Genomic DNA, 18,897 nt, shown 5'->3' on the forward strand with positions numbered 1-18,897 from the left:
GTCATGGTTGAGTGGTTAACAAACCTCACTAGTATCCATGAGGGCACAGGTTCAAGTCCTGGCCTCACTCAGTGGGTTAAGGATCCGGCGCTGCTGTGAGGTATGTTGTAGGTCACAGACGTGGCTCGGATCTGGCATTGCTGTGGCTATGGTGTGGGCCAGCAGCTACGGCTCTGATTCAACCCCTAGCCTGGAAACCTCTATATGCCCTGGGTGCAGCCCCAAAAACACACACACAAAAAAAGGAAAGAAAAAGAGCGTGTGTGTACACACACACACACATATATATATGACTGGGTCATATGCTGTACAACAGAAATTGACACAACACTGTGAATCAACTATACTCGAATAAAAATAAAAGTTTTTTTAAGTCTGAGGCAAATGTGTGGTGGGAAGGATAAATTGGGGATTGGGACTGACATATACACACATATATATAAATAGGTAACAAGGATCTACTGTATAGCATAGGGTAGTCTACTCAACACTGTGTAATAACCTATATGGGAAAAGAATCTGAAAAATAATATGTTTACATATAACTGATTTACTTTGCTGTACACCTGAAACTAACACAACTTTCTAAGTTAAGCATACTCCAACAAAATTTATCTTTTAAGAAAAATGTAAAAAACAGAGTTCCCATCGTGGCACAGCGGAAACGAACCCAACTAGGAACCATGAGGTTTCAGGTCCAATTCCTGGCCTCGTTCAGTGGGTTAAGGATCTGGCATTGCCGTGAGCTGTGGTGTAGGTCACAGGCGCAGCTCAGATCCTGCATTGCCATAGCACAGGCTGGCAGTTGTACCCCTAACCTAGGAATCTCCATATGCCACAGGTGTGAACCCAAAAAACAAAAAAGAAAAAAAAATAAAAATGTAAAAAACATAAAACCTCATTGCTAAAGAATGATTTCTTCCAAGCATAGTTGCTAACTATAGATGCTTTGATCAACTAGAGTCATCGAACAATAAAATACAGTATTACTCCTCAGTATCCATCTGCAGGGGACTGGTTCCAGGACTTCCTGGGGATATCAAAATCTGAAGATGCTCTTCTATATAAAATACTAGTATTTGCATATAACCTATGTTCATCCTCCCACTTACTTAAAATCATTTCTAAGTTACTTAAAACACCAAATACAGTGTAACTGCTATCTAGATAGTTGCCAGCATACAGCAAATTCAAGTTTTGCTTTTTGGAACTCTGAATATTTTTGATCCATGGTTTACCAAATCCACAGATGCAGAACTTGCAGATTCAGAAATGTGGCATAATCTTAAAGACATTAGATGGTGTACTACCTGGGGAGCACAAATTAAAACAGAGCTTCTCTATCCCATTAATTAGATTCCTAATTTTTTATCTTAATTCCCCGTGTTTCACTACAATTATCTTGCTCTAATACACACGGGAAGGTTATAAGGTTATAAGTTCACTGTTTTTAGCTTGGGCCACAGCAATGAATGAATAAAGTATCAACTAATGTGCTATTAATACTTTGGGGGTAAAAGGTCTCTCTTAGGAGTGAGTTGCATTTGCAACAGAAATGCCTTCCCCCCAAGTCCTCAGAAAGCAAAGGTCACAAAGACCCAAAAAGTTTTCAAGCACATACCTGGCATTATCAACCAGTTCAGCAAGAGCACCAAACAAGAATTCATGAGTGGTTCTGAAACGACAAATATTGAGAAATCAGCAAAAAAATTACGGGAGTCAAAGTTATAAAAATATTTTAAAGTTTTCAGGAAAAAACTAAAATTGCCATTTGCATCATTAATTAACACTACTTACGTTTAAACTCCACAATTCAAGTCTTTCCAGAGCTCACTAGTCTTCCTTGAGTGTTAATCTGTCAAGTCCCAATATCTACTCAGAAATGTTTAACTATTTTGAGTAGAAAAACCCATATGAAGCACTAAAAGTTTCCTATGTGTACTACTGAAAAAGAAATGTTTTCACTATTCATACTCTACCTAGATAAATGCCTATATTTATTTTTCACTGTTTTAACAAACTGTCAGTTTCTATACATCTCTAAGCATGCTCAATGGACAAACTGTTAGCATTTTGCTTTCCCAATACCTTTGTGTGACTTACTGATGAACATCAATTCAGTCTTGCACAATTTATAAGCAAATACACTCCATTTGAAAGTAGAGAGAAAGGAAGTAATAATCCATTTCTTGATGTTGCCTGATTTTGGCTAAAAACAGAACTTTCTCTACATTAAAGAAAGGAATCCAAAGGAATTCCTGCTGTGGCACAGAAGTTTAAGAATCCAGCTGCAGCAACCGTCAGGTCACTGCCAAGATGCAGGTTCGGTCCCTGACCTGGTGCGGTGAGTTAAGGATCCAGTAATGGCCCAGTTGTGGGGCAGGTCATAACTATGGCTCAGACTCCATCCCTGGCCCAGGAACTCCCATATGCCACAGGTACAGTCATTAGAAAAAAGTTAAATTTAAATCAAAAAAGAAAAAGAAAAGAAAGCAACCCAAGACCCTCCCAAACAATTCCTCCTAAGAGGACAGGGCTTGGTATGGTCTCCTAGGGCCCTTGTTAAAGTTAGCCACCCTTCAAGGAGGGTAGCCAATTGTCTTCTCCTCCTCGAGGAGGCTGCTCAAAATTTAGGTGGGATTAAATTCACATTTATCATGTTATTCAGAACACAATAAAGATTTATGCATGTCTCCTTACAATTCTTCCTCTATTTACATCCTCTTTAATTTGTGCTATTTCCCATAATAATTTTTTAATTTATATATATATATATATATTTTTTGGTCTTTTTGCCTTTTCTAGGGCTGCACCCGTGGCATATGGAGGTTCCCAGGCAAGGGGTCCAATCAGAGCTGTAGCCGCCGGCCTATACCACAGCCGTAGCAACGTGGGATCCGAGCCATGTCTGCAACTTACACCACAGCTCACAGCAACACCGGATCCTTAACCCACTGAGCAAGGCCAGGGATGGAACCTGCAACCTCATGGTTCCTAGTCAGATTCGTTAACCACTGAGCCATGACGGGAACTCCTCCCATAATAATTCTAATTCCTATCTAAATCCTATCTAATTCTAACCCCTATCTAATTCCTATCTAACTCCTACTTAATTCCTATTCTACCTCATTAGAAGAGTAGATGAGTCTACCTAGAACCACCTAGAAACTATGAGTTTTGATCAAAGAAAATATAAAAGCATTAGTTCATATAACATACTATCATCATCAATTTTTAAAAAATTACCAAACTACTCCAACTGATTTTTTTGGTATACTAAGCTTCAGCCAATGCATAAAGTGAAAATTTCTAAAAATTTAGAATGAAATACACCAATATTAAATAACCAGTTTCTAGGATCTCTAAGCACTTACTATATTAAAACAAACTATAAAATGCCTGTTTATGAAATAAATACCCCACACTGAACTGTCCAAGAACCCTTGTTTTTCCTCAAGTAAATCTTCAAATTTTTACAAACGCTAATTTTTAATTAAAATTACCAGTTCTTGGAATTTTAAGAACTTTTCCCCATGAGATCAGTGAATATATCTGTTTCTGATCCAAAGGCAGCACCAATAAAGTAGAAATTTTTTTTGTTTTTTACAAAAAGTAGTGATTTTATCTCCAATTCTCTCGAAAAGTACGTTGAAATTCTTCTAAAATTCAATTCTTATTTTACATGAAAAAAATTTTTTTCAAGGAAAAAAACCTGCATAAAACATCAGTATCTTCAAATTTTTTTTTTTTTTGTATTTTGTCTTTTTAGGGCTGCACCTGTGCCATAGGGAGATTCCCAGGCTAGGGGTCCAATTGGAGCTGAAGCCACCGGCCTATGCCACAGCCACAGCAATGTGAGATCTGAGCCACATCTGTGACCTACACCACAGCTCAGAGCAATGCCGGATCCTCAACACACTGAGCAAGGCCAGGGATCGAACCTGCATCCTCATAGATGCTAGTCGGGTTTACTAACCATTGAGTCACGACAGGCTCCTATATCTTCAGTTATTAAAAACTCTGTCTCTGAGGAGTTCCCCTCATGGCGCAGGGGAAACAAATCCGACTAGGAACCATGAGGTGACAGGTTCGATCCCTGGCCTTGCTCAGTGGGCTAAGGATCCGGCGTTGCCGTGAGCTGTGGTGTAGGATGCAGATGCGGCTTGGATCTGGTGTTGCTGTGGCTCTGGAGTAGGCCAGCAGCTACAGCTCCGATTAGACTCCTAGCCTGGGAACCTCCATATACCGCTGGTGCGGCCCTATAAAGACAAAAAAAATTTTTTTAAATAAAAAATAAAAAATTTGTCTCTGAAATCATCTTAAATTCTTCAAATTATCAACTAAAGAAACAAAATATTCTGTATATTACGCCACTAATTAAATAGGGAGAAAAAGGTGGAAAATTAAGGTGAGTTGCTGGAGTAACGTAAGTTAAATCTAACATTGCTCTCAAGTTTCAACCAGTCATTTTCCTGCCTAACTTGGCAATGACTTAGAAATTTTAAAAGTGAATTCTTTTTTTTTTTTTTTTTTTTCAGGGCTGCACCTGCAGCATATGGAAGTTCCCAGGCTAGGGGTCAAAGTGGAGCTACAGCTGCAGGCCCACACCACAGCAGCAAAGGAGCCAAGCCACATCTGTGACCTACACCACAGTTCATAACAATGCCAGATCCTTGACCCACTGCTTGAACCCAGGGATCAAACACACATCCTCATGGATACTAGTTGGATTCACTTCTGCTGCACCGTAACAGGAACTCCAATGAATTATTTTCTATACTCCAAATATTTTTTAATTTTGAAGGTTATTGTATTAGAATATAAAACTATAATTTCTATTGCAACACTTATTTCAAACAGAATTTGTCAAGGAAACTTAGTAATATAGCTCCTGGGGCAGGGAGGACAAGAACACAATCATAATAAGAATGAAACTACAACTTTTACATAGAAATCTGGCCTTGGTGGAGACAATAGTGAATACGAATGCTCTGGAAAACTAATCCTGATATCTTAGCCATCAAGCCAAAAAAATCAAAACAGTAATAGCAGGAGTTCCATGGTGGCCTTAGGCATTTATGGATTCAGTGTTGCTGCTGCTGTGGCTTGGGTTTGATCCCTGGCCTGGGAACTTACATGTGTCAAGGCTGTGGCCAAAAAAACACAACTGCTTCTCACTAAAACACATTTGATTCCTTCACATAAAAAGTAAAGGCATTTAGGAGTTCCCATTGTGGCTCAGTAGTAATGAACCCAACTAGTATACATGAGGACTTGGTTCCATCCCAGGCCTCACTCCAGTAAGTTAAGGATCTGGCATTGCCCTGAACTGTGGTGTATGTTACAAAGGTGGCTTGGATCCCGAGTTGTGTAGCTGTAGTGTAGGCCAGCAGCTACAGCTCCAATTCAAACCCTAGCCTGGGAACTTCCATATGCCATGGGTGCAGCCCTAAAAAGACCAAAAAAAAAGGCATTTATAATTCAATAAGACCTCAAAAAGGCAAGCACAAAAGCACCTCTGCCTAAGTTACTGATTTCTATACGAAGTTTAGAAAAATGTCTTTGTACATTTAAAAATCTAAAGAAAACATTCCAAATGCCTTCGTTGTTCCACACAGTATCAATGCTGTTCCACAATACATATTTCAGATAAGTTAACAGGTAACTTTAAAATGTAACTAAAGGGTACCTTCATGATGTGTACTGACACATCATAAAAGGGACCTTTTGTGACAACTGTTGGTAAGGTCAGAGACAACCCTCAGAATCTCCTCCAAAACTCCAACTGAATAACTGATGCTACTAACAAATGCTAAAACCAAAGTTTTAAATATCTCTTTAAAAGATTTTAAAAATTCTTCAAATCATAACCAAAAGCATACCAACTGCATTTAAGCTCTTATTTTTTTTCAAATGATATTCAAAGAGGTGCACTCATTGGTAGCTAGCATTTGATAGGTATATTTGTATAAACATCAAAGGAAATTCTTTTCTCCACAAACCTAGATTCTTTGCATATGATCCAAGAAAGATCAACCACCTGGAGAAAAAGATTCTTAACAAACTCACTTTCAACTGACTGTGGCTTTTATACCATTTGCGCCATGATCAAAATAGCTATGCAGCCCAGCATTTCCACTGACAGATTCACGTGTAAATCTACTCATTATGTAAGGAAAACGGCCTATTTATATTCAGCCCAAATTTAAAGCAATTGATAATCCATAACCTCATCACACAGTGATAGTTTTTGTTAAATTACTGGATATGCTGTCAAGAGTTAACTGCCTAAACTGCTAGAAAATAAAGCTGAAAAATTCTAGAGCAACCATTTTACATTCAAATGGCTTTAATATATTTAGAGTGTGAATCCACATTTCAACGGGATTATAAATCATTAAGAAATATCATCTTTAGAGTTAACAGGTTCCTCTACATTCACTTCACATACCCATAAAACAACCCCAAGACATCCCATGGTCAGGTTAGTAAATCACTAAATACGTCAACAGGAATAGACATAGAAAGCAGGCATCTTATACTTAAGCAACCTGCTCTATCAGACCACTTAGCAATACTGCAAGACTGACCTAAGATACGCGCCTTATGCCAAAGGAACATCACTACCACTGCTACATCTAGAATCTGGCACCTAGACTGCACATGAATTTTTTACTAGCAGTCACAAAACCCATCACCAAAGAGCTGTAACGGCATAAAACTACTTTTATTTAAAAACCCTAATTTCGATTACGTCCTATGAGCAACATGCAGTATTAAAAGAAATTAACCTAAGACTTTCATGTTGGAATTCCTAGGCCTGCTTTAAACCTTAATGCTGATATAATCAAGAGAATCACCATCAGTAGTTACTGCAGACCTTACACCAAAAAAATTCAAGATAGTTGTTTATTATCGCCAACAGATGCTCCAGAATTTACTAAGAATTTATCTGCCTAACGACTAGCATCAAACAGCAAGTTGCTACCACACTGACCAACTTTGGGTTTATATGAGCTATTATTACAAACACAAAAAATAACTATCACCATCTATTTACTGTGTACCATGTACAATCTAATTGCCTTATAAATATTATTTTACATAACCCTCCTAAACAGATTAGCCCCATTTTATAGATGAAGAAACTGAGGTTCAGATAAATCGACCTATCCGAGGACATGACCAGGAAGCAGTCAAACTTAAGCTTGGCTGGCTCTCAAGGCCATACTCTTTCCACTGCACCAAACTGATTTCCACCCTTCTTAAAAAACTCTTACAAAAACTGGACTCTGCTTGAAAATCTACCCTAAACAGGAGGTAAACAAAGGGTCATTTCTTTTATAATTCATAATATGGCAATATTGTAGATGTCAGAAACCATTTTAGAATGGTCTTGTGTTTTTTTTTTTTAATTAGAACAGGAGAAAGGAGAAGACATTTTAAGACAAATCCTCCTTTCTCTGAAGGTAACACTGCACCACTTAACACAGAGGAGATGCAGCCACCATTATTACAATTAACAAGTCACATTTTATGAAAACTTAAAAATGATCATCCAATCAGGTCACAATAAAGAAAAATCTTAAAGCTGTTACAATCCAAAAATTTTTCTAGGTGCTGTGAGGTTCATATTGTCTTCAGGCAGAACTGAACACACTCAAAAACAAACAACTTCTAAGGTGTGATCCAAATAAATTCCAGAGCTTCCAAAACGACACATTCAACTCTCAAAATGCTTATGCAAGCAAATGGTCCCAGTTCAATACAGTAAGTCAAATTCCCAGAAAATTCTCTAATTTCAAACAGGTGACTCAACTGAGGTTCAATTCCTTACTTCAGCTCTGCTCGTCTACTGTTAATAAGCTATAAAGTAGCAACAGAAATAAGCAGCAAGAAATATCCTAGAATCCTCAAATTAGAGGTTCATTTAAAACTAAAACTGAAGATGTTTATAAAGTGGAAAGTAAAAGTGTAAAGTAAACCATTTTCTGTACAGACAAGGAAACAGCCCTTAAAGGTAAAATTGACTAAAGTCCATATTTTGCTAATGGTTAAATGCACTAATCATGCCTTAAATCTGCCACTTAGCAGCTGTGTAACCTTTGGAATGTAACTTAATCTTTGAGCTTCAGTCTCTTCAAAAGCAAGACAGGAATAATCCCTACTCCAGTAGGGATGCTATAAAGATTACTTTAGACCAGGACTAAAAGTGATTGGCATGAAGCAATTAACTGTTGTTACTATCATTTTATTAGAACGTAAAATCTTTGGTGAAGCTGGAACAAGAATCCAGTTTCTAAAGCCTTATTCAAGGTCTTCCAAAATTATCCCAGTCTATCATCCCGACTCTGGCCCTTCATTTCAAAATTCAGAACTGAATTTATCAAACACTATCATCTGTGAACATTTAAGTGTCCTTCAACTGCATGTTCTTAATGTAGCAGTTCAAACATACAAGACAACGAAAGTTCTGCCCAAGGCTATGTTGTCAACTAGATGAGCATAACCTTTGATCAGAGACCTTCTCTAGCTGGATTTCAAATTCATCATCCATAGCATGAGAATTCACCTCAGTGACTTCTACAATACCTACTCAAACATTCTAGCTCAGTAAGAATTTTCCTAAACAAAACAAAACCAGGCTCTCACTTGGCAATTCACTTCACTACTCAGTTTTTATTTCCTTCATAGGAAAAACAGCAAACAAAAAATTACAGGCATCATCACAAAAAATGTTATCCTTTTCCGTAAAAGACTAAAACTTAGTTACTATTACTGGATAATTGAAGTCTATATTCACAATCCTGAAGGTGGTTCTTCAGACCTCTGGGCCATTCATTTAGCTGTTCATCATCTCTCCAGGTAAATAAAATGAGAGAATACTTACCTTCATCTCAAAAGTGCCAAATGAATATACTAAGAGACTAAATAGTTATGATCCCACTGGATTACACCCAAGAGTGTGGGCATAAAGATTAAACCTGAAACATTCCAAACCAATGAGGGGTGATGATAATCTCTTCCCAAACTCAAGAACCATGAACACAGTATGTGTCCAGTGATTTGCATACATTTTAGGGAAAGGTTATTTAAATCATGGGTTTAATCAAGTTATTAGCACATACAAACTTATATTGGATGAGGAGGAATTTCCCAGAAAAGGAAAGCCAACTGTTTTCTGAGGAAAAAAAATTTCTTCTCACAAGTTGTCACTTAAAAATGTCTTCCTTTTTTTCTTTTTTCCTTCTTAAAAAGAAAACACTTGTTACAACCTGTTTGGCTGTTGTCACCAAAGAAGAGAAGTTGATACTAGAATAGTCCAATTTTTGGCCATCCAAAGAATACGTGTTGGATTCCTAGCAAACGCTTGATTGAAATGACAACTTATTGACTTCAAGTAATTAGTTTGCATTTGAGCAAATAAATTTCGATCCAATAAAGAAAGAGCATATTCTTCTGGATTAGCAACAAACATTTCACTGATCTCAGTTCTTCCATACAGAGCTCAAGACTCATCCAGGGACACATCCCGAAAAGTAAAAATGCAAATTTTTCTGGGAAAAGAATTCCCATATTAGTATCAAGCAATGAGTTATCACTGACCTCATTGGTACCTACAGGATACTTACGAATTTGTGTGTAGATATTCAAAGGTTAGCTGAGCTCGATTCAGACTGCTGTAATTTGTGAAAGCCATGAGTGCAGTGAGGTCTCCAGTTCTTTACCCACTAACTGGGAACTATAAGCTTATTAATGAAATAGATTTTTTTCAGGATTCTGAAATCTGTACTCCTCAAACAAGGTTACCTAGTGAATCTATCCACAGTATATTCAAAGAGATGTCTAAAACAATTGATTTTGCTTTTAAATTTTCTTAATCTTCTCAGTGACTATGATGTAATATTTTGGAAAGAACTACGTCATAAACCTGCAGTTTTAAGGAAGAGTTAGCGTTAATTTGTGATAGTTCAGATTTGAATTGAAATGTTGTTGGTCTGGAGTAGATGATACTGGAGTTGGCAATTACTGCTCCATCTTCACGTTCTTCGAGCTTTTTTTTCAGTTCCTCTAAATTTCCTGTGAGGAAATTTACCAGTCCAGAAATTCACCAATCCGTAAATTCAGCAACTTATGTCATAAAATTGGACAACCACCCATGTCTTCGCCATCAATGATCCCAGGATCCTTAAAGAAGCCCCAGTCTGGCGACCATGTTGTTGATGGAGTGCATATGGCGTTAGTTCCGGCTTCACCACCTCCCAAATGAAAGATTTCCAAAGCGCTGAAGACCGATTTCTGTTTTTCAAAGCCTGGACCAAACCTAGCCTGCTGTCCGTCCCACTTTCCTCAGGGTAGTGGGTCAAATTACCTCACACAGACCCATTAAGTCGCCTCAGACCTGACCCGCCCAAATCAACTCAGGCGAGTTGCGCCCCTCCCCCACTTCCCTCAGACAGCGGCCTCAGCCTCTCAAGCGCTCGGTCCCGTGTTCTCCTCCTCACATAGAGAAGATAGTCCCAGCTTTCAAGGCCCGGATTGAGGGCAGTGACGAGCACACTACCCGAGCGGGCGTTGCCCTGCGCTCACAGCTGCAGCTGCCTTTGTCCCTCCCCACGGAATTGGAACCCAACAACCGCAGCGCGCTCTTGGAACCATGTGCTGCCTCCGCCTCCGCCGCTGCCGCCACCGCCGCCGCGAGACCACAGCCCGCACTGCGCTGGATGAGATGGTGACCGGACTCAACACCACAAAATTCGGCGTTTAGGTCTCCTCCGCCGCTGCTATCGCTGGCGTCTCTGCCACCTCAGCCAGCGCTTTGTCTCCGCTAGCGCACACAGCCCGGGCCGCCTCGCGCACTCCCCGACGCCCCAAGCCCCCGAGGCCTCCGCGGCGTATTCGGCCAATCACAGAGCCGCAGATCCTCCCGCCCCCGCTCTGATGCGACGCCTTCTGATTGGTAGGTAGCGTATCTCCACGTGACCGGATCTTGTTAGCTGGGCCCTCCCCTGTCACGTGAGTGAGCGCGCCTCTCTTCCTGCTTTCTTGACCCTCTCCGCCATTTAAAGAAACAGTACCGGGGGCGGGCCGAGCGACGCAGCCGGGACGGCAGCTGCGGTGCGGACCGGAGGAGCCATCTTGTCTCGTCGCCGGGGAGTCAGGCCCCTAACTCGAAGAAGCCCTGGCGCGCCCTCCCCCCCTCCCCGGTCTGGTAGGGCGAAGGAGCGGGCGCGCGGTCGATCGAGCGATCGGTTGGCGGCTCTTTCTCCTGCTCTGGCATCCAGCTCTTGGGGCGCAGGCCCGGCCGCCGCGGCGCGCGCCCGGTGGCCGTTGGCGTTCGCGCCGCGTCTTTCTTCTCGTACGCAGAACTCGGGCGGCGGCCTATGCGTTTGCTATCCGACGAGGAGTCGTCCGGGTGGTCGGCGGCGGCGGGCAGTTGCTCCGCCCCGCTCCTGGGGAGGCGGCGGCGGCGGCGGCGGGATTTGGCACGGCCGGGGAAGCTGGGGTGGCCGGGGCCGGCCTGGAGGCCTGGCACCACCCTTCGGGGCCTGCAAGGACCCAACTGGGGGGACAGGAGGGAGCCGGGGGATGGTTGGTGGTGGGCTTTCTACTTTGTCTTTTCCTCCTTATGCCGCCTTAGTGAGGGGCGGGAGCGCTGGAGGCCGCTCCGGGGTGGAGAGACAAGCTCCGGAGTCGGAAGAGCTGGGTTTGCTTCCGGGCCTAACCACCAGCTGGCCGAGTGACCTTAGGCAAGTCACTCTGTAATTTGTCTGAGCCTCAGTTTCCTCCTTCTCCACCAATGTTTGTGGGATTGAAAGCGCTTTGTAAACTGTAAAGCGTCGCTGTATGTAAGGGATGATTATTGTTCGTAATGGCTTGGTTTTTTTTTTTTTTTTTTGGAGTTGTAAGAAAACTTAGAAATTGCCCATTCCTTGAACCTGCAACCTTGGATTGGAGGTGGAGATCCCCAAACTCCCTGAAATTGTATGCAGAAATTAGTGGGAATGTGCATTTTAGAGAATGAGGAGCCATCGCCAGCAAGTTTTCATTGGGGGCTGTGACCCAGAAGAATTAAGAACCACATTTCCTTTGTCACAAGGAGGAAACTGAGGCCAGATGTCATTTGGGACCCTTCACAACCAATTCGAAGCCCCTGTTTGAATCCCTGAGATATGTGAGCTGTTCTGTGCGTAGTGGATATTCGTGGTAACAACACTCCACTTCTTGGCTTCTATTTTGAGTTCTTTCACCGTGGGTTGCCTAAAGGGTGACTGATGCTTAAAGGTACAGTGGCACCCAGCATAAAGCAGCTAAAACTGGGCATGGATATGTTCTCTAGTATCAAGAAGCCTATTTAATCTTTGGCCCAACAACTTTTTTTTTTCTGGTGCCTGACTACCTTTCTGACTCTTCATTGACCATTTTCTATGACCATGGTTGCCATCCGTTACTTGCTCCTATTGTATATTCCTAGTCTGTGTGGTTAGTAGTGAGCAGGCTTATTTTTAAATGGTGCTGCCAAGTCCAACTAATTAATGGTGCAGGTGGATTTTTAGCAAGCTGGCTCACTGGAACAGACTGAACCAGGCATGGAATTCTTGAAAATGTTTGGGGGGTTGAGTCTTTATTAATTGAAGGTTAACGTTTTCTGAGAAGTTTTGTTAGAATTTTCTGCTGAACCTCAAAATCAGATTGAAAGTGTTTCAACCTTAACTTTTTTCTGGTCTGCTTTGTATTCTATTTGCTTGCAAGTGTGTTACTAAGATGGCCAAAATGCCAGTTTTTGCTTCTTTGTTAATTGTCAGCTGCTTTTATCAAATATCAGGCAGTTATCCAGCAAACACTATAGAAATGTTTGAACAGTTGGCTTTCAAACATTTTCATTTTGTGGAGTGGTGCTTACCATTGGTACAGCTCTAAGCAAGCAAATGCAAACACTTTAAGTGTATTTTGTCTGTTAGGTGTTAGCCGGTTCTGCTATTTCATACAAATGTCTGGAAATCAATTGACTATTCCCTTTACCTAGAGGGCAGAGACAAATGATCTCAACTCCAGAGAAATGACTGTTTTGGAGAAAACTGTGTTGGTCTTTTAGCTCTTTTGTAATTAAATCTGGATGTACCTCAAAAGAATCTTAAGACTGGTGATAAAATGCTTTCCTCAGGAGAAAGGAGGAAAAAAACAACTGGAACTCAAAGCTTGAAATTCTTTGACAAACATAAGATATCCAGGATGGGAAGTTGAAAGGGTTTCACTACATAGCGTTCTGCCCTAGCTGGAGCAGATGTCTTTCAGTGTGGTTATGGCGTGGACTTCAGATTTTCAAGAACTGGATCTGGGACCTGGAAGAATTATCAAGATGTGACACGAAGTTGGGAGCTGGATTTTTTTATTTTTGAATTTATGGACGATTGTCCTTGCTTTGAGAAAAGACAATGACTGAGCAAGCACTGCCACCAGCGCTGTTACTGGGAATTCGGAGACCTGAGTTTTTGCCAGATCCTCGGTGCAAACTCTGGCGACGCTCCATCCAAAGTGAAAAACGGTACTTGCCATTTTCCAAAATGCCTTATTCTGAACCGTCTCTGCACTTTTATTCACACCCTCCTCTCTACCCTGAAATGCCTTCCTTTGCTTCTTCAACTGTCAAAACTCTGCCATTTCTTCAGTATCCAACTCAGATGCTCTTTCCTCCATGAGAATCTTAAGCCAGAAATATCTTTGTTTTATAATTTGAGGGAGTTTCCTTTATGGCACAGTGAAATGAATCTGACTAGCATCCATGAGGACTCAGGTTCAATCCCTGGCCTTGCTCAGCAGGTTAATGATCCAGCGTTGCCATGAGCTGTGGTGTAGGTTGCAGGTGTGGCTCAGATCTGGCATGGCTGTGGCTGTGGTGTAGGCTGGTGGCTATAGCTCCAATTAGACCCCTAGCCTGGGACCCTCCATATGCCACAAGTGTGGTCCTAAAAAAGCAAAAAAAAAAAAAGTAATAATAATTAATATATTTTGATAGATACCTTTTATCTATCTTTGTGTATAGTAGCTTGTAAAGTAGTTTTTATGTGCATTAGCTCTCTTTCTAGATAGCCCCCTCAAAGCAAGGGTCTCGTCTGGGGAATCTTCGCCCAGACATATTACCATATATGATGAGGCACTTGGTAGAAAGAAGTAATTTAGAAAACAGGCTATCTCAAAATAGGCACTCATAGGTTTGCTTAGTTGCTGTGTGATAATCTAGTTATGGGCCATGTTTCTTCCTCCATCCCATGATATATCTTTTTTTTATTTTTAGGAGCCATATCCACAGCATATGGAAATTCCCAGGTTAGGGGTCGATTCTGAGCTCTAGCTGCTGGCCTACACCACAGCAACGCCAGATGCAAGCTGCATCTGTCACCTGTACTACATCTCACAGCAACGCCAGATCCTTAACCCACTGAGCAGGGCCAGGGATCGAACCTGCGTCCTCATGGATATTAGTTGGGTTCATTACTGCTTAGCCACAATGGGGACTCCACTTTATTATTTTTTAATTTTAGTTTTAAAATGATTTAGGGAGTTCTCAAGCATAAAGAGAAATTTCTTTGTTGTATAAGATATTACAGAGGGATGCAAGGACTGGGGCCTTATTCCCTGCATACCTTATTCTCTTCCACTCAAGATGAATTTTGTTTAAAATGAAAGTTAAGTACTAGGTCATAAGAATTTGCAGAAGGCATTTAGAAGGGTGTTGGTATATAAACTTAAATTTACTTCTCATACCACTTCTTTGTCCCACCAACCACTGCCCAGCAACCTGAATAAAATCAAATTAGTCCCCCAAAGCATGAGACTTGGGACAATTTCTTTTTGCTGCTTCCCTAAGACAGTTTGTCCTCAAGAGTCAGGAAACAGTCTTTGCCAGAAAACTCTGTTCTTATCATCACTGATTATTAATATTAAGGCTCCCTCCTCCCTATTTATCATCTGTCAGCTTCTAAGCCAGGCTTGCCAAGAATTAGTACCATCAGGTGGCTGATCTACTGACAGCAGTCCCACCCCCATTGTTAGAGTCTTGTGTTTGTAATTCCAAGCATTTGTTATCTGTTTTGTCCCTCTCCCCTCTAGTCTTGTGCCTCCTGGTTGCCGAGTATTCACCTGGACCTTCTAACCACCTTCCTTGAGCTATTCCATCAGCCTTCATATCTGGTACCTGGAATTTTGCCCATGGTGATTCCTGCCACCTTACTACTGAAGAAGACAACCATGCCAGTGAACCACTGTGACTCAAGGCATCCGGCAAATTTGAATCATCATCATGTGGCCTTCACCTCCACTCCTGTCCTGTTCTACCCAGATTCAACACAGCCCTTTGTAGTGAAGTCAAACTCCTCAAGCCAAATAGCTGAAGCTGTTTTATCACAATTAAGGCTCAGTTTGTTCCATGAGTGTGCTTTCGTTTCTTCAGTTAAAGCCTTCAGAGACACATAATAAATTTGGACCAGGGGATTTTAGTTATCAACACTGTCTGAAGAATGGCACCATCTTTTTGAGAACCACATTGAACCCTGCCCCAAAATCTCAAATGATTGAAGTTCATGAAGTATCTAAGATCCCATCCAAGTCACTGAACTCTGTTTTTCCATTTCAAATCTGTAGTATCCTACTGAATAAGCAGATATTCTGACCATTTGGGATTAAAACAAAGGCACAGTGAACTCAGAGCATCCTTGGGATTACTCAGGAACCAGAACTTTTCACACAAATGTAAGAAATTCTACCAAGATATCCCTTTACCTAACAGCATCTCACAAAGCTCCAATCAGATTCCAGAAAAGGTCTCTTGATACATCCAGGTAGAACCTATATGGTAATCCCTTATGTTTATATAGCACTTTACAGTTTCAAAGCACTTTTACATGCATTAATCTCAATTATCAAATAACACAAGTTATAATCCTGTTTTGCAAATGAGGAAATGGAAATTTAAAAAGTTGTCCAAGGTTAAACAGCTACAAAATAGTAGAAGCCAGGCCTTCTGACTCCCAGTCCAGTTCTCTCCTTGGAATTAACTTAGCCTCTATTTTACCCACAGTGTTAAAATAAATGGAGATTGAGAACCCCAGAAAAGTTTCCAACTTCCTGATCTGGTACCCCCAGTCAGTCAGGATAATCTTGTGCTGGCTGTAGCTAGACCAGAATTCTATGGCAACATCTCTGAAGTTTAGCAATAGACTGTCTCCATGGTGGTAGATTGTCCAGTCAGTAAGGCAAATGTTCATCTGACGATAAGATTACCCAGCATGAAACAAAGCTACTTTTAAATCTTTCTTCATCTTCATAGTCTTCCCAAAAATGGCCTAATTAATTGGGGATCCCTATTCATATCATGTCTTTTTTTTTTTTAAGTCTTATTAATATTCCTGGACAGCAAGGTCTTACCTATGATCCGCTATCCCCAAACTATTATTTACATAATATGAGCCATCAATTTTTTTAGAACAGTACTGTTCATATATATATGTGTGTGTGTATGTATGTATATATTTGATATACACATATAATATATATCAGAGCTTCTGTAGTCCAATAGGTGGTAAAATGTGTACCCTTCCCTGATACGTAATGCAGTGTAGTGTATTAAAGGATTTCAGAAGGTTTGCAGTAAAGAGCCTCATTTAGCTGTTTAGTCCAGTTGTCCCAAGTTTAATGAAACACAGAATGTTACTTTTGCAGCATTGTTTTTAATGGAATGGGAAAACTGCTTTGGAGCAGTAAAACCAGTGCTTGCTGATTGGCAGCAAATTGCCCTGGAGACCCAGAAATAAACAGCATCTTTGAACCCACCCTTTTTCTTACCTTGTCAGTAACTTCTTGAATTAGTGTGTCTCCATCATCTGAGAGCCCCACATCTTGACAGTTGTGTTCATTTTCTATCAAAGGAACCTCTAGGAGGTTTGTGTCGATACATGGGAAGGGAATGGGGGGAGTTAATTCTGCCATGAAATTATATGAATTCCATGGCATTTAGCAGTATACATCTCTGTCTCCAGAATTGTGCTATAAACCTAGTTCAAGGGCATTGCATCTCAGGTGGGTGAGGAGACTGGGAAGGGGGGAGGAAAAGGATAGAGAAAAGGGGAAGAAGGGGTGAAAAGATACTGCTTAGGATTTGAGTTTTGGCCCACTGAGATCTTACTAGTCTTTGAAGAGAAGTCATCCAGCTCAGGACTTCTTGGAATAATATTTACAAAGAAATGAATGCATTTTTCAGCTATATGCTGACTGCAGAAAAACCCCAGTATTATTGTCACTTAAAACCAATAGCCTCACTTACAAGCCCAGTTTCAGGCAATCTGAATTTGTAGCAGACTTGAATGTTAACTTCATCATTCTGTAATGTGGCGTACGTTAGGGGAAGAATAAATAGGAAAACACTTTCTAGGCTTACCACTTGGCTTTGCTTATACAGTTTCTGGTTTCTGTGACCTATTTTTTGTATTTCAGCATTTTGTGAACAGCTTATTCTTAGATCATTGGTTTTCCAAAGGCTTTGTGGCCATGAAGCCCTTTGAATGAATGCTATACGGAAGACCAGAGTTAAAGTGAAGCTGCTCTGGAAGAAGCAGAAGTGGGGGGCCTGAAACCTGCCACAAGCATCTTACTTTACCACCATGGTGACACCTAAGGAGACTTCTTTACAACACCTAGAATTCTTCAGAACACAGTTTGAAAACCACTGCCCTAGACGACAATGTGTTCAACTTGAAAGGCATTCTGTTCTGTACCTCTACCCAACACCATCCATGTTCAGTTGATGTTGAACATCATTAAGAATACTTAACTGTGGGTAAACTCAGAAAAGTACAAGAAGATGGGCATATCTTTGCCCATCTGCCCTTTGCCCCTAGATGGACTGCCAGTGATTCCTAGAATTGGATATAGCTAGAGAGCAATTCATACATACTCTACACTGATAAACCCCTTTACCCAGTTTCTTTTTATAAACACCAGATACTCTAGTGGTACTTGAAATATATGACCTCGAAGTCTTAATCCTCCTTGGACACATGAATGACCTGATATTGAAGTTGATGCCTCATTGAGGTCATATTCAACCAACTATACATTGGACCTCCTGTCATCAGCCATGGTACTCTACTTTGTGTGCAAGGGATAACCATTAACTGTGAAAGTAGAATTCAAATATTGGCAATGTTACCTAAAAGGGTACGTGGTTTTAATCACCTTCTCAAACTGTCACTCAACCAGTGGCAGTTACACTACTCCTTGGTTTTTAATTCAGTTTGATTGCTGTTTCCAGGATTTAATGAGCTAATAATCCTTAAGAAAAATTGCTAAAACAGTTCCTCCATCACTGGCATATCTGCCTATTCTGCTCTAAAATTACAATACTCAGCTCTAACTACATGTAACACCTGATCCACAGGAGACAATATCTGAACATACTTTCTTGTGATTTAAAATGTGGCCATTTGCAAAACTTTCTTCCAAACAACGGGAGATTTTAAGATGGGTCTTTTAATGTCCGGTACCATCAACTGTAGATGTTAAGGATATTTGGAGGTAGGCCTTTTGACCAGGCCACAGTAGCTTACTCGGAGGGCATGTCAGATTGCATGTCATCTACCTTTTTGCTGGAAATGTAGACCAACTTGAAAGAAAATCTGCAAAGCCTGTGGCTACAGATTTTATGAGTAGACTCAAGAGCTTCCTGATGCTTCTTCTTAATGTCACAAGACCACAGTCCCTTGTCCTTATGGATATTTTCATGGAATTTCATCTGTCTCAATACTGTTTTACACTGAATCAGAGTGGTTGACTTCATTCCTCGTCTTGAGATACTCTTGGGCATTAAGACAACCCATATGTCTCTGCAGGAGGGATTCAATT

General features: G+C 40.8%; 2 protein-coding genes across 9 annotated transcripts in view; one reads left to right on the forward strand and one right to left on the reverse strand.

Annotated features, from left to right (window-relative positions):
• Positions 1-10,902, reverse strand: part of MORC2 (MORC family CW-type zinc finger 2) — a 43,944-nt gene extending 33,042 nt beyond the window's left edge. For 7 of the 8 annotated variants that reach the window (XM_047762077.1, XM_047762075.1, XM_047762074.1 and 4 more), the window contains exons 1-2: positions 9,633-10,901; positions 1,622-1,675 (exon numbers count right to left, since the gene is read on the reverse strand). In XM_047762077.1, the coding sequence (XP_047618033.1) occupies positions 1,622-1,675; positions 9,633-9,700 (122 nt within the window). In that variant the 5' untranslated portion in view covers positions 9,701-10,901. Of the gene's footprint in view, positions 1-1,621; positions 1,676-9,632 lie in introns of all 8 variants that reach the window. The other variant, XM_047762078.1, reaches the window with a different exon arrangement.
• A 268-nt stretch (positions 10,903-11,170) lies between these two features.
• On the forward strand, positions 11,171-16,830 carry TUG1 (taurine up-regulated 1; the record flags this gene model as incomplete). The annotated part of the gene is made up of 2 exons (XM_047762644.1): positions 11,171-13,546; positions 15,112-16,830. A coding segment is annotated over one exon (471 nt), but the record flags the coding sequence as incomplete, so codon positions are not given.
• Between the last annotated feature and the right edge of the window lie 2,067 nt (positions 16,831-18,897).

This window comes from Phacochoerus africanus, chromosome 15 (assembly GCF_016906955.1).
Source record: "Phacochoerus africanus isolate WHEZ1 chromosome 15, ROS_Pafr_v1, whole genome shotgun sequence".
Lineage (NCBI taxonomy): Eukaryota > Metazoa > Chordata > Mammalia > Artiodactyla > Suidae > Phacochoerus > Phacochoerus africanus.